This window comes from Gastrolobium bilobum, unplaced genomic scaffold (assembly GCF_033153095.1).
Source record: "Gastrolobium bilobum isolate Gb01-03AN ecotype WA unplaced genomic scaffold, APGP_CSIRO_Gbil_v1 utg15629, whole genome shotgun sequence".
Classification (NCBI taxonomy): domain Eukaryota; kingdom Viridiplantae; phylum Streptophyta; class Magnoliopsida; order Fabales; family Fabaceae; genus Gastrolobium; species Gastrolobium bilobum.
The window spans coordinates 86520-100781 of NW_026895526.1; the positions used below are offsets into that span (position 1 = coordinate 86520).

The 14262-nt window shown below is 34.1% G+C and overlaps 2 protein-coding genes across 2 annotated transcripts; both read left to right on the top strand.

The window, feature by feature from the left end:
- The first annotated feature begins 6553 nt into the window (after positions 1-6553).
- LOC133315305 (protein AGENET DOMAIN (AGD)-CONTAINING P1-like) lies at positions 6554-7030 on the top strand. The gene is made up of 2 exons (XM_061516905.1): positions 6554-6883; positions 6947-7030. Exons 1-2 carry the CDS (start codon positions 6554-6556, stop codon positions 7028-7030), a joined length of 414 nt encoding a protein of 137 aa, XP_061372889.1.
- A 2172-nt stretch (positions 7031-9202) lies between these two features.
- Positions 9203-10289, top strand: LOC133315315 (protein AGENET DOMAIN (AGD)-CONTAINING P1-like). Its single transcript, XM_061516917.1, has 2 exons — positions 9203-9313; positions 9948-10289. Exons 1-2 carry the CDS (start codon positions 9203-9205, stop codon positions 10287-10289), a joined length of 453 nt encoding a protein of 150 aa, XP_061372901.1.
- Positions 10290-14262: the final 3973 nt, after the last annotated feature.

Below are 14262 nucleotides of genomic sequence, written 5' to 3' on the forward strand. Positions count from 1 at the left end.
TTGAAGGGCTTTTCTTTTCTATGCTATTGTTTTCAGGAACATAACTCTGTTCATGTTGTGAGAAAGATGGGTCATCGGGTTGTACATTGGACACGGAATCAGAAACTCCATCATCATTGTCTTCTTCTTCTTCTTCTTCATCATCATCATCTTCTTCTTCTTCTTCTTCTTCTTCTTCTTCCTTAGAATCAGAAGCGTCCACATCATCATCGTCGTAGTCTTCTTCTTCTTCTACGATCTTTTGACTTGGAGTTCTACGTCGATGCTTGCGGCCAATAGAAGCAGATTCAGATGATGATGTGCGGTGTTTACGAGTCATGTTCGATTTGCTTGGTCTTCAACAACGTTTGTCTTCGATATGTGTGTAGTGGTTGGTTAGTTTGGAGAAAAATAACCGCCGGTTACCGTTAAAATGAGGAAGAAGCGTATATGCATGAATCATGAGTATGTTGGGTTTTGTGGGATTTATTGGGCATTCTTTGTCATTTGAACTGAACAAGTTTTACACATGATGGGGTATTCATTGGGCTTTGTTCAAGTCCAAAATATTGGGTTATTTTTTTCTTATGTCATCTGTTTTGATACTAATGTAGAAGCAAATATTTCTTTTTATTTTTTTAGTAAAAAGAAGCAAATATTTTGATAAAATAAATAAAGTAAAAAATATTTGTCCTTTTGGATATATAATTGTGTTATTTTAAGTGAGAGAAAGACACAACTTATTTTTATTTAAAATTTAAATTTTAAAAAAAATCACTCACTTTCTCTATGATAATTTTCATTATTTACGTCTTTTTCTCATTTAAAATGACATAAATCTTAAAATGACATAAATCTATGTCTTTAAAAGGATAAATACTAAAATCAAATAAAAAAATAAAGCAAACACTTTTTTATTTTTTATTTTATAAAGTATGGAACATGATATATTTACCATCAAAAAAATTTATCACTCTTATAATTAATTTAATCACCGATGATACCCATCAATTTAATATTATAATTTATTAAAAATTAATAATTAATTAATAAATATGATACAATAAATATTAATAATTTTCAATGAATTATAACTGTTAAATTTACAGAAATTAACGATGATTCAATTAGTTGTAAAAAATGATAAACTTTTTTTAACGGTAGGTGGATCTGTTCCATTAAAGTATTTCTTAAGAAGCAATTTTTAATGTTTGTAGAAATGACAATGTTTTTATATTCAAGCAATTACTAGTTGACTTATGTAATTAATGGCATGAATCATGATATTGACGAGGAAGACGCAATCCAAAATATTTTGAATACACCGTCGCATCATTAACTGGATGCGAGGTCCAATAAAAATGCTTCATTTTATGTAACAGATGTAAGAAATGGGAAATGCTATATTTACAATTATATTTTAATCGTTGATTTTTGTCAATCAATGGTTATCATTTATTGTGAATTAATAATTAATTAATATATTTGATTTACGAAAATCTTAACCGTTGATTAGCGAAAATCAACGATAAAAATATGATTGTAAAAGATTGTAAACGAAAATAAGTTGTAAGTATAACCTTCACCATATGAAATAGGAAGAAAAAAAAATCCATATGTAAATTTTTAGGAAATGGATCCTTTTATGTGTAATTTAACATGATCATGTCATGTGAGAGGATCTTAACCATTAATAATTAAATCAATAATGATGATTGTGTAACTTCATATCTTTATATTTTTTCTCTCTCATTCTTTATCATCATTCATTCTTCAATATATAATTATGATTGTTCCACATGACATGATCATGTAATTAGCACATGAAAAAAATTTAACTTCCAAATTTTTAAATGAAAATTGTATGTACAACTGCTGTACACAAAGTTCTCTCAACCCAATCATAAAGGCGCACGGAAAGTTGTCTCGACCCAAGCATAAAGGCGTCTCTGTTTGTTGTGGCTGTCATAAATAAAATTATGCTTAAAAAGGTTAAAATATAGGATTTTATGTTTATTACGTAACATAACACAATTTTACTTTTCAACACAAATTAAAGATGTGGGATTCACATGTTTTTTTTTCCAATCATTTCACTCTCTTTCTCTATTTTGTTACATGTGTTGAAAACAAAACTTAAGTTATGTAACATAACATTAATAAAACCCTAAAATATATTACAACAATTTCAAACATGTTTGGATGCAAAAAATACGGGTACTAGAAAAACATGAGGGGTTAGAATTTATATACAGCAATAATAAGTATATGATTGGGATCCCCATATTTAATATTTTTATCTTTTCTATGTAAACCTCTATAATATTATTTCAAGGTATGGGACTGAAAAATTATATTGTATCAACTAAACAAAATTAATTTTTTAAAATGATTTTTTGAAATATCATTCTCAAACAAAAATTATTTTTTAACGTCAACTCTTTCAACGTTAATATTTTTAATATCAATTTTATCAAAATCCAAATCAAAGTTTTAGATCATAAAATTTAAAACTCATTCTAGAATATATATTAACAAAGATACATTCATGAATAGTAGTACCAAAGAAAAAATCAATGTATATAGAAGCATAAGAAAAATAAGAAAAAAAAATCAAGGTCTCTCCTTTTGAGGTTTTCACCCTTAAATCATTTCCCCTTCCTTTTGTTATTTGCAGTTGGTTGAACAACTGGTTGATTTATAGAAGCCTTCGTTTATAATCCCGCTTTTTTACCTTAGGGTTTGGTGTTTGTCATTTAAAATAATATAAGTTATGTCATTTTAAGAGAGAGATAGACACAGAAAAACGGAAATCATGGGAGAGACAAAGTGAATGATTTTTTTTAATTTAAAATTCAAATTTTCTGTGTCTGTATCTCTCTTAAAATGACATAACTTTCTGTCATTTAAAATGAGAAACACTTTTTCCATAAAATAAAATAAAAAACCCACACAATTGAAGAAACCTGTTTTGTTTTCGTTTGAGTAGGGGAAAAGTTAAGTACCATTAAAAAAAAAAAGACATCTATATAAGACGTCATACATATTGTCCACAATCACAATTCACAAGTGTCCAACACATTTCACTTTGCAAGAATTAGAAAGAAACTTGAAGGAGAATCTTGTGCAACTATGCGTCCACCGTTGAAGAGGGTCAATTTCTGCAGAGGAGACAAGGTTGAGGTTTGCAGCAAAGAAGAAGGGTTTGAGGTTTGCGAAGCAAAGTTGACTAAAATAAAAAAATATATAAAAATAAAATACAAAAAATTAAATTTGAAAAATCATATCAGGATAAAATAGAGTAACAAAACAAGTAACAAAGTGTTGTACGAGCAGTCCACAACAATTCAAAAAAGCCACTTGCATGCAGAGAAATCTAAGATACGGAGCTACATAACAATTGGGCAACCTAAAAAAAAAAAAAAAAAAGGACTTGGCGGGCTAGCCCGCCCCGTGGCGGGTTGTCATTGTTCGCTACGAAGCCACCATTGTTTCCCACCTTGACAATGGCCTCTACGTTGTTCGCTACAAGAACCTTCTCGAGGACAACGAGTCTCAGCCTCTCACCGAAACCCTTTATCCCAAGGAGCTTCGTCCATTGCCACCTCGTGTCCACGCTTCTCAGTTTGCGCTCTATCAGAAAGTCGATGCTTTCGACAACGATGGTTGGTGGGTTGGTTCGATCACTGGCAGATCTGGTTCTCACTACTACGTGTACTTTTCTACCACAAACGAAGAGATAGCGTACCCTTCTTCTCATATCAGGGTTCATCATGAATGGGTTAACGGGAATTGGATTTTTTTGAATTAATTTCGCTGTTTTTGTGTGTTCTTGTTCCTTCAGTATCAATGCTGTAATGGGTTTTTTTTTTCTTTTTTTTTTCATTCATCTGTGGGTTTGGAAATTCCACATAGGTTTATGGGTCTGTAACTAATTTTGAGTAGTCCTTGTTATATGTAAATCCACAATGCAATAAATATCCTTTCATTCAAGAACAATAAATACAGCAAAGGCATTTTTCTTTGATTGTGGGTTGATTTATGGGTCTGTAATTAATTTTGAGTAGTCCTTGTTAACGGGAATTGGATTTTTGTTGTTGTTGCTATTTTGTTGTTTTTATTTCCCTTTTCTTTGATTGTGTTTCATAAAATAAATAAAGCAAAGGCATTTTTCTTTTTTCTTTTATAAAGGATATCTTTAGAAGCAATTTTCAGGGTTGTAAAAATAAAAAACATTTTATATTTAAGCAATTACACATTTGGTAAGAAGATTAGTTTGAATCATGATCTTTAGGAAAGCACAATGATAAAGGAGCCTGTTTGGTTTGTCGCTGCGTTGAATAGAATTCTGTTTGAGGGCGAAGATTGATTGCAACAATTTCGAACATGTTTGGTTGCACAAAATACTGGAAGAAAAACCGACTGTTAAGGGTTAGAATTGATTTTGAGTGAAATAATTTTTTTCCAAGAGTGAGACTCACATATTATATTTGTAATTCTACTTTATCAGTTATACAAAATTAATTTTTTAAAATATCATTCTAAAAACATAAATTTATTTTTAACATCAATCCTTTTTTCACGTTATTTTTTTAATTCCAATTTTATCAAAATCTAAATTGAAATTTAACATGATCATGTCATGTGAGAGGATCTTAACCATTAATAATTAAATCAACAATGATAATTGTGTAACTTTATATCTTTATATTTTTTCTTTCTCATTCTTTATCACCATTCATTCAATAATATATGATTATGATTATTACACATGACATGATCATGTAATTAGGACATGAAGAAAATTCCAAATTTTTAAATGAAAATTGTATGTACAACTGCTGTACACAAAGTTCTCTCGACCCAATCATAAAGGCGCACGGAAAGTTGTCTCGACCCAATCATAAAGGCGCCTCTGTTTGTTCTGGCTGCCATAAATAGAATTATGCTTAAAAAGGTTAAAATATAGGATTTTATGTTTATCATGTAACATAACACAATTTTATTTTTCTACATACACGTTAAAGATGTGGGGTTCACATGTTTTTTTTTCTCTTTCATCATTCCACTTCTTCTCTTCCTTTTGTTATGTGTGTTGAAAACAAAACTTAAGTTATGTAATATAACATTAATAAAACCCTAAAATGTATTACATCAATTTCTAACATGTTTGGATGCAAAAAATACGGGTACTAGAAAAACATGAGGGGTTAGAATTTATATACAGCAATAATAAGTATATGATTGGGATCCCCATATTTAATATTTTTATCTTTTCTATGTAAACCTCTATAATATTATTTCAAGGTATGGGACTGAAAAATTATATTGTATCAACTAAACAAAATTAATTTTTTAAAATGATTTTTTGAAATATCATTCTCAAACAAAAATTATTTTTTAACGTCAACTCTTTCAACGTTAATATTTTTAATATCAATTTTATCAAAATCCAAATCAAAGCTTTAGATCATAAAATTTAAAACTCATTCTAGAATATATATTAACAAAGATACATTCATGAATAGTAGTACCAAAGAAAAAATCAATGTATATAGAAGCATAAGAAAAATAAGAAAAAAAATCAAGGTCTCTCCTTTTGAGGTTTTCACCCTTAAATCATTTCCCCTTCCTTTTGTTATTTGCAGTTGGTTGAACAACTGGTTGATTTATAGAAGCCTTCGTTTATAATCCCGCTTTTTTACCTTAGGGTTTGGTGTTTGTCATTTAAAATAATATAAGTTATGTCATTTTAAGAGAGAGATAGACACAGAAAAACGGAAATCATGGGAGAGACAAAGTGAATGATTTTTTTTAATTTAAAATTCAAATTTTCTGTGTCTGTATCTCTCTTGAAATGACATAACTTTCTGTCATTTAAAATGACAAACACTTTTTCCATAAAATAAAATAAAAAACCCACACAATTGAAGAAACCTGTTTTGTTTTCGTTTGAGTAGGGGAAAAGTTAAGTACCATTAAAAAAAAAAGACATCTATATAAGACGTCATACATATTGTCCACAATCACAATTCACAAGTGTCCACAACATTTCACTTTGCAAGAATTAGAAAGAAACTTGAAGGAGAATCTTGTGCAACTATGCGTCCACCGTTGAAGAGGGTCAATTTCTGCAGAGGAGACAAGGTTGAGGTTTGCAGCAAAGAAGAAGGGTTTCTCGAAGCCACCATTGTTTTAGGGCTGGCAATATGGGCCAGCCCGCCCCGGCCCGCCACTAGCCCGAAGCCCATTTTGACAAAATGAGTTGAATTGAGTAACCGTTTTATGAATTGATACAAAAAATTAAATTCTGTATAAAATCACATAAAAAAATCTGCATAAAAGCATACAAAAATCTGTATAAAATCCTAATGTGCTTATGAAATCAAGAAGATCAGTGTTTAATACTGCATATAAATTGCATCTTTCAATCCAAAAATAATAATAAAAAAATAAAATCGCTAAAATAGAGTAACAAAACAAGAACACAACAATTTCTTGCATGCAGAGAAATCTAAGATACGGAGCTACATAAGGACAGGACGCTAGCCCGCCCCGTGGCGGGTTGACCCATATGGGCTGGCGGGTTTGGCGGGGCCGAAAAGCCACCATTGTTTCCCACCTTGACAATGGCCTCTACGTTGTTCGCTACAAGAACCTTCTCGAGGACAACGAGTCTCAGCCTCTCACCGAAACCCTTTATCCCAAGGAGCTTCGTCCATTGCCACCTCGTGTCCACGCTTCTCAGTTTGCGCTCTATCAGAAAGTCGATGCTTTCGACAACGATGGTTGGTGGGTTGGTTCGATCACTGGCAGATCTGGTTCTCACTACTACGTGTACTTTTCTACCACAAACGAAGAGATAGCGTACCCTTCTTCTCATATCAGGGTTCATCATGAATGGGTTAACGGGAATTGGATTTTTTTTACTTAATTTCGTTGTTTTTGTGTGTTCTTGTTCCTTCAGGATCAATGCTGTAATGGGTTTTTCTTTCTTTCTTTTCATTCATCTGTGGGTTTGGAAATTCCACATAGGTTTATGGGTCTGTAACTAATTTTGAGTAGTCCTTGTTATATGTAAATCCACAATGCAATAAATATCCTTTCATTCAAGAACAATAAATACAGCAAAGGCATTTTTCTTTGATTGTGGGTTGATTTATGGGTCTGTAATTAATTTTGAGTAGTCCTTGTTAACGGGAATTGGATTTTTTTGTTGTTGCTATTTTGTTGTTTTTATTTCCCTTTTCTTTGATTGTGTTTCATAAAATAAATAAAGCAAAGGCATTTTTCTTTTTTCTTTTATAAAGGATATCTTTAGAAGCAATTTTCAGGGTTGTAAAAATAAAAAACATTTTATATTTAAGCAATTACACATTTGGTAAGAAGATTAGTTTGAATCATGATCTTTAGGAAAGCACAATGATAAAGGAGCCTGTTTGGTTTGTCGCTGCGTTGAATAGAATTCTGTTTGAGGGCGAAGATTGATTGCAACAATTTCGAACATGTTTGGTTGCACAAAATACTGGAAGAAAAACCGACTGTTAAGGGTTAGAATTGATTTTGAGTGAAATAATTTTTTTCCAAGAGTGAGACTCGCATATTATATTTGTAATTCTACTTTATCAGTTATACAAAATTAATTTTTTAAAATATCATTCTAAAAACATAAATTTATTTTTAACATCAATCCTTTTTTCACGTTATTTTTTTAATTCCAATTTTATCAAAATCTAAATTGAAATTTAACATGATCATGTCATGTGAGAGGATCTTAACCATTAATAATTAAATCAACAATGATAATTGTGTAACTTTATATCTTTATATTTTTTCTTTCTCATTCTTTATCACCATTCATTCAATAATATATGATTATGATTATTACACATGACATGATCATGTAATTAGGACATGAAGAAAATTCCAAATTTTTAAATGAAAATTGTATGTACAACTGCTGTACACAAAGTTCTCTCGACCCAATCATAAAGGCGCACGGAAAGTTGTCTCGACCCAATCATAAAGGCGCCTCTGTTTGTTCTGGCTGCCATAAATAGAATTATGCTTAAAAAGGTTAAAATATAGGATTTTATGTTTATCATGTAACATAACACAATTTTATTTTTCTACATACACGTTAAAGATGTGGGGTTCACATGTTTTTTTTTTTCTCTTTCATCATTCCACTTCTTCTCTTCCTTTTGTTATGTGTGTTGAAAACAAAACTTAAGTTATGTAATATAACATTAATAAAACCCTAAAATGTATTACAACAATTTCAAACATGTTTGGATGCAAAAAATACGGGTACTAGAAAAACACGAGGGGTTAGAATTTATATATAGCAATAATAAGTATATGATTGGGATCCCCATATTTAAAATTTTTATCTTTTCTATGTAAACCTCTATAATATTATTTCAAGGTATGGGACTGAAAAATTATATTGTATCAACTAAACAAAATTAATTTTTTAAAATGATTTTTTGAAATATCATTCTCAAACAAAAATTATTTTTTAACGTCAACTCTTTCAACGTTAATATTTTTAATATCAATTTTATCAAAATCCAAATCAAAGCTTTAGATCATAAAATTTAAAACTCATTCTAGAATATATATTAACAAAGATACATTCATGAATATAAGTACCAAAGAAAAAATCAATGTATATAGAAGCATAAGAAAAAAAAGAAAAAAAATCAAGGTCTCTCCTTTTGAGGTTTTCACCCTTAAATCATTTCCCCTTCCTTTTGTTATTTGCAGTTGGTTGAACAACTGGTTGATTTATAGAAGCCTTTGTTTATAATCCCGCTTTTTTACCTTAGGGTTTGGTGTTTGTCATTTAAAATAATATAAGTTATGTCATTTTAAGAGAGAGATAGACACAGAAAAACGGAAATCATGGGAGAGACAAAGTGAATGATTTTTTTTAATTTAAAATTCAAATTTTCTGTGTCTGTATCTCTCTTGAAATGACATAACTTTCTGTCATTTAAAATGACAAACACTTTTTCCATAAAATAAAATAAAAAACCCACACAATTGAAGAAACCTGTTTTGTTTTCGTTTGAGTAGGGGAAAAGTTAAGTACCATTAAAAAAAAAAGACATCTATATAAGACGTCATACATATTGTCCACAATCACAATTCACAAGTGTCCACAACATTTCACTTTGCAAGAATTAGAAAGAAACTTGAAGGAGAATCTTGTGCAACTATGCGTCCACCGTTGAAGAGGGTCAATTTCTGCAGAGGAGACAAGGTTGAGGTTTGCAGCAAAGAAGAAGGGTTTCTCGGTTCCTATTACGAAGCCACCATTGTTTCTAGGGCTGGCAATATGGGCCAGCCCGCCCCGGCCCGCCACTAGCCCGCTCAAAATGGGCTGGCTCGCCTCGGCCCATTTTGACAAAATGAGTTGAATTGAGTAACCCGGCCCGTTTTATGAGTGGGTTGGCGGGCTACGGGCCAGCCCGCCTAAAATAAAAAAATATATAAAAATAAAATACAAAAAATTAAATTCTGTATAAAATCACATAAAAAAATTTGAATAAAAGCATACAAAAATCTGTATAAAATCCTAATGTGCTTATGAAATCAAGAAGATCAGTGTTTAATAATCTGCATATAAATATGCATCTTTCAATCCAAAAATAATAATAAAAAAATAAAATCATATCAGGATAAAAGAGTAACAAAACAAGTAACAAAGTGTTGTACGAGCAGTCCACAACAATTCAAAAAAGCCACTTGCATGCAGAGAAATCTAAGATACGGAGCTACATAACAATTGGGCAACCTAAAAAAAAAAAAAAAAGGACTTGGCGGGCTAGCCCGCCCCGTGGCGGGTTGACCCATATGGGCTGGCGGGTTTGGCGGGGCGGGTTTGGCGGGCTGGTGGGTTGAAAAACTCAACCCAGCCCGCCCCATTTGGCAGGCGAGGCGGGCCAGCCCGGCGGGCTCAGCCCATTTTGCCGGCCCTAATTGTTTCCCACCTTGACAATGGCCTCTACGTTGTTCGCTACAAGAACCTTCTCGAGGACAACGAGTCTCAGCCTCTCACCGAAACCCTTTATCCCAAGGAGCTTCGTCCATTGCCACCTCATGTCCACGCTTCTCAGTTTGCGCTCTATCAGAAAGTCGATGCTTTCGACAACGATGGTTGGTGGGTTGGTTCGATCACTGGCAGATCTGGTTCTCACTACTACGTGTACTTTTCTACCACAAACGAAGAGATAGCGTACCCTTCTTCTCATATCAGGGTTCATCATGAATGGGTTAACGGGAATTGGGTTTTTTTGAATTAATTTCGCTGTTTTTGTGTGTTCTTGTTCCTTCAGGATCAATGCTGTAATGGGTTTTTTTTTCTTTCTTTTCATTCATCTGTGGGTTTGGAAATTCCACATAGGTTTATGGGTCTGTAACTAATTTTGAGTAGTCCTTGTTATATGTAAATCCACAATGCAATAAATATCCTTTCATTCAAGAACAATAAATACAGCAAAGGCATTTTTCTTTGATTGTGGGTTGATTTATGGGTCTGTAATTAATTTTGAGTAGTCCTTGTTAACGGGAATTCGATTTTTGTTGTTGTTGCTATTTTGTTGTTTTTATTTCCCTTTTCTTTGATTGTGTTTCATAAAATAAATAAAGCAAAGGCATTTTTCTTTTTTCTTTTATAAAGGATATCTTTAGAAGCAATTTTCAGGGTTGTAAAAATAAAAAACATTTTATATTTAAGCAATTACACATTTGGTAAGAAGATTAGTTTGAATCATGATCTTTAGGAAAGCACAATGATAAAGGAGCCTGTTTGGTTTGTCGCTGCGTTGAATAGAATTCTGTTTGAGGGCGAAGATTGATTGCAACAATTTTGAACATGTTTGGTTGCACAAAATACTGGAAGAAAAACCGACTGTTAAGGGTTAGAATTGATTTTGAGTGAAATAATTTTTTTCCAAGAGTGAGACTCACATATTATATTTGTAATTCTACTTTATCAGTTATACAAAATTAATTTTTTAAAATATCATTCTAAAAACATAAATTTATTTTTAACATCAATCCTTTTTTCACGTTATTTTTTTAATTCCAATTTTATCAAAATCTAAATTGAAATTTTAACATGATCATGTCATGTGAGAGGATCTTAACCATTAATAATTAAATCAACAATGATAATTGTGTAACTTTATATCTTTATATTTTTTCTTTCTCATTCTTTATCACCATTCATTCAATAATATATGATTATGATTATTACACATGACATGATCATGTAATTAGGACATGAAGAAAATTCCAAATTTTTAAATGAAAATTGTATGTACAACTGCTGTACACAAAGTTCTCTCGACCCAATCATAAAGGCGCCTGCAAGAACCCGCACCGTTAATTAAAGTATTTAATTAATTAATTACGCGAAATTAGGAAATGATTCCATAATTGACTCTAATAATTATTATGAGGCTTTAATAATTATAGTAAGCGAGTAATAATGATGAAAGTCGCTTTTCGGAAGAAAAGTGCAGATACCGGTTCTGCTAGTCGGTATAAATGCGTGCCCAAAAAGTATCCCGGTAAATTAATGTAAGTGCATGATAATTACTAGAATAATATGTAGGACTTTTAAAACGAGTTTCAAGTCCAAATAATGAGAACTGGTGCTAGGAACCGGTAATGACTTGGAAAAGCGCGTACCGGAAAGTTGCTCAGAAAAATATAAGAAAAATATGATAAATCTTAAAAAATTATGTAGTTTCATAATCCAAAGTTTGGGATTAAAATGCTAAGCGTAGAAATTAAAGTTAATACTGCGTGCTTAAGTGAGTTTTGGCTATAAATACTCCCATTTTGGGCACAAAACCCTAGACTCTTTCATTTCTTGCGTGAGTGAGCTGATCAGCTTTGGAGGGAGCACTGTTCCATTGCTTTCTTCTCTTGTTCTTGACCAAAACTCAACCTTGAACCCATTTTCTTGGTTGTTTCATCATCCTAAACACTTGGTGTGAGTGAGAGACATCATTGTGGGTGGGTGAGGGTGTTCTTCAGTGGTACTGCAGCTGCTGTTGGTGAGAGTTTTGGGGCTGACTTAGTTGGCTTGTTGGTGGAAGCTTGAGTTGGGCATTTTGTTGCTTAAAGAAGCAACCTTTTGGTAGAAAGGTCAAGTCTTGGTGTAGCATTTTCGTACACCATATTTCTAGTAGATTAGTATTGACACACATGGCATGATTATCTGCTGCATTGCATTGTTTTAGAAATGATAAATGATAAACTGCTTTTGAACTTATATTGCACATGTAAGTGAGCTTGGGGTGGAAGATCCTTGAGGACTCACTGACTTACTGAGATTTCTAGATTAGAGATCTTACCCCACGTTTGGGGAATGCTTATTACAGGATCAGGTAGTATGGGTACTGATGCCTCAAGCGGCGGGAGGGCGGAGCTTAGCTGATTATGTTGTTTCTGCTTATATGTTAGCATGACTAGATTTGGATGCTGTTTATGTTTTCCGCTATTTATGATATGTGTTGTTGAGACTGATGTTGGGCATGTTGCCTTATTTGATTGAGCATAGGGATTGTCCATGACACTTTCTGTTAGTACTTGTAGTTTGGAGATGTATAAACTGTTAGATGGTCCGGTCTACATTGTTGTAGTTCCGTGACTAGAGCCACAATTATATTATCTATGTTATGAGGTATTTCAGTTAACTGTTTTATTGCAATTACATACAGGCGATGTTTTATTAATTGATTATTAAGCAAGCTGGTAATGTTAATGGCATCATAATTGAAAAGAAAAAGTAATTCCGCGTTTTTAATTAAGCGCAGCTTAATACGATATTATGATAACATTGCCGGATATATACGGGGTGTTACATTTATGGTATCAGAGCAATGGTTCGAGGGAAAAGCCTGTATGTATTGCAATTGCTAGGTTGCTTGGTTGTGTCTGTCTTTGTGTTTACTCCGTCGAATTTTATTATGATGCTGTATATGTGATCACATTGCGTGGGCCTGATCAACTCATAATTTGTGTAACTTTTGCAGAGTCATGGTAAGGTCCGGGAGAACACGAGAGACTTCCGAGGATCAATCTGATCCTATCCTGACTGCATTGGCTGAGATGCAGGCGGCTAGGTTAGCCGATCAGGAGGCCGCTAGAGTGGCCAACGCGGCAATGATGGAAGCTGTTCGCGAGGCGAATCGAATAGCCGCAGCTGAGGTTCGTGAAGCGAACCGGAGGACCACTGAGGAAGTCCTCGAGGCGAACAGGATGGCGAACATGACGATGATGAGAGTCATGTTGGAGGAGATGAGGGCTGGTCCTGCTGTAGGCCAGGCTCGACCACCGCCACCATCGCCACCGCCTCCACCTAGTGTTCAGGAGGAGAGCCATAGTCACATCGGCAGTGCTACTCATGCCACTGAGACGGGGGAGCCCCTTGTGGGGATTGCTGAGGATCGTGATGTGATCGATCGCCGGCTGAATGCTTTCAGGAAGTATAAGCCACCTGTGTTTGAGGGGTCTTTGGATCCTATTGCTGCTGCGAGATGGCTAGAGTCGCTGGACAAGATTTTTCGGGTCATGCAGTGTACAGACCCACAGAAGCTGATGTTCTCGACTTACATGCTGGAGGGCGATGCCCATGAGTGGTGGACGCACACCTCTCGTGCTTTTGAGAGGCAGGGCCGTGTCATGACGTGGCCATTCTTTGAGGAGTGCTTTCTGGGCCGATACTTTCCCTATGATGCACAGGAGAGGAAGCAGGGAGAGTTTGATCGTTTGGTACAGGGCTCGATGTCTGTTGATGAGTACCTGGCTAAGTTTAATGAGCTAGTGAAGTTTGCACACTTCCGGATGGTTCCTCCTACTCCGTTGTTTCTGGCAGCTAAGTTCCGCAGGGGACTTAGTGAGGTGATTGCTGAGCATCTTGCTGGTGCTGCTTCGAGGGACTTTGGTACACTGGTTCAGCAGGGTAAGGACATCGAGGATGTTTGCGTGGCAAGCAAGGCCAAGAGGGCCAAGGTTGAGGAGAGCAAGGGAACATGTGGTTCCATTCCTGCTTCTACTTCTTGGAAGGACAGGAGGTTTTCTGATAAGGGCAAGGGAAAGCAGTTAGCGACTAGGCAGGCGCCTGGTCAGTTCAAGAGAGCTGTTTCACATCAGGGGAGTTCTGCTAGGCCTCCTACCACTCCGATATGTTCGGGATGTGGGAAGGAGCATGTGGGACACTGTGCTACGGGGCAGTTGTTGTGCTTCAAGTGTGGCAAGGAG

Excerpts from the sequence above, each read along its gene's own strand:
- LOC133315305 (XM_061516905.1), top strand. The coding sequence starts at position 6,554 with ATGGGCTGGCGGGTTTGGCGGGGCCGAAAAGCCACCATTGTTTCCCAC. Across the intron at positions 6,884-6,946 it reads TCAGGGTTCATCATGAATGG|GATCAATGCTGTAATGGGTT; the intron begins GTTAACGGGAAT and ends TTGTTCCTTCAG.
- LOC133315315 (XM_061516917.1), top strand. The coding sequence starts at position 9,203 with ATGCGTCCACCGTTGAAGAGGGTCAATTTCTGCAGAGGAGACAAGGTT. Across the intron at positions 9,314-9,947 it reads AAGCCACCATTGTTTCTAGG|CCCATTTTGCCGGCCCTAAT; the intron begins GCTGGCAATATG and ends CGGCGGGCTCAG.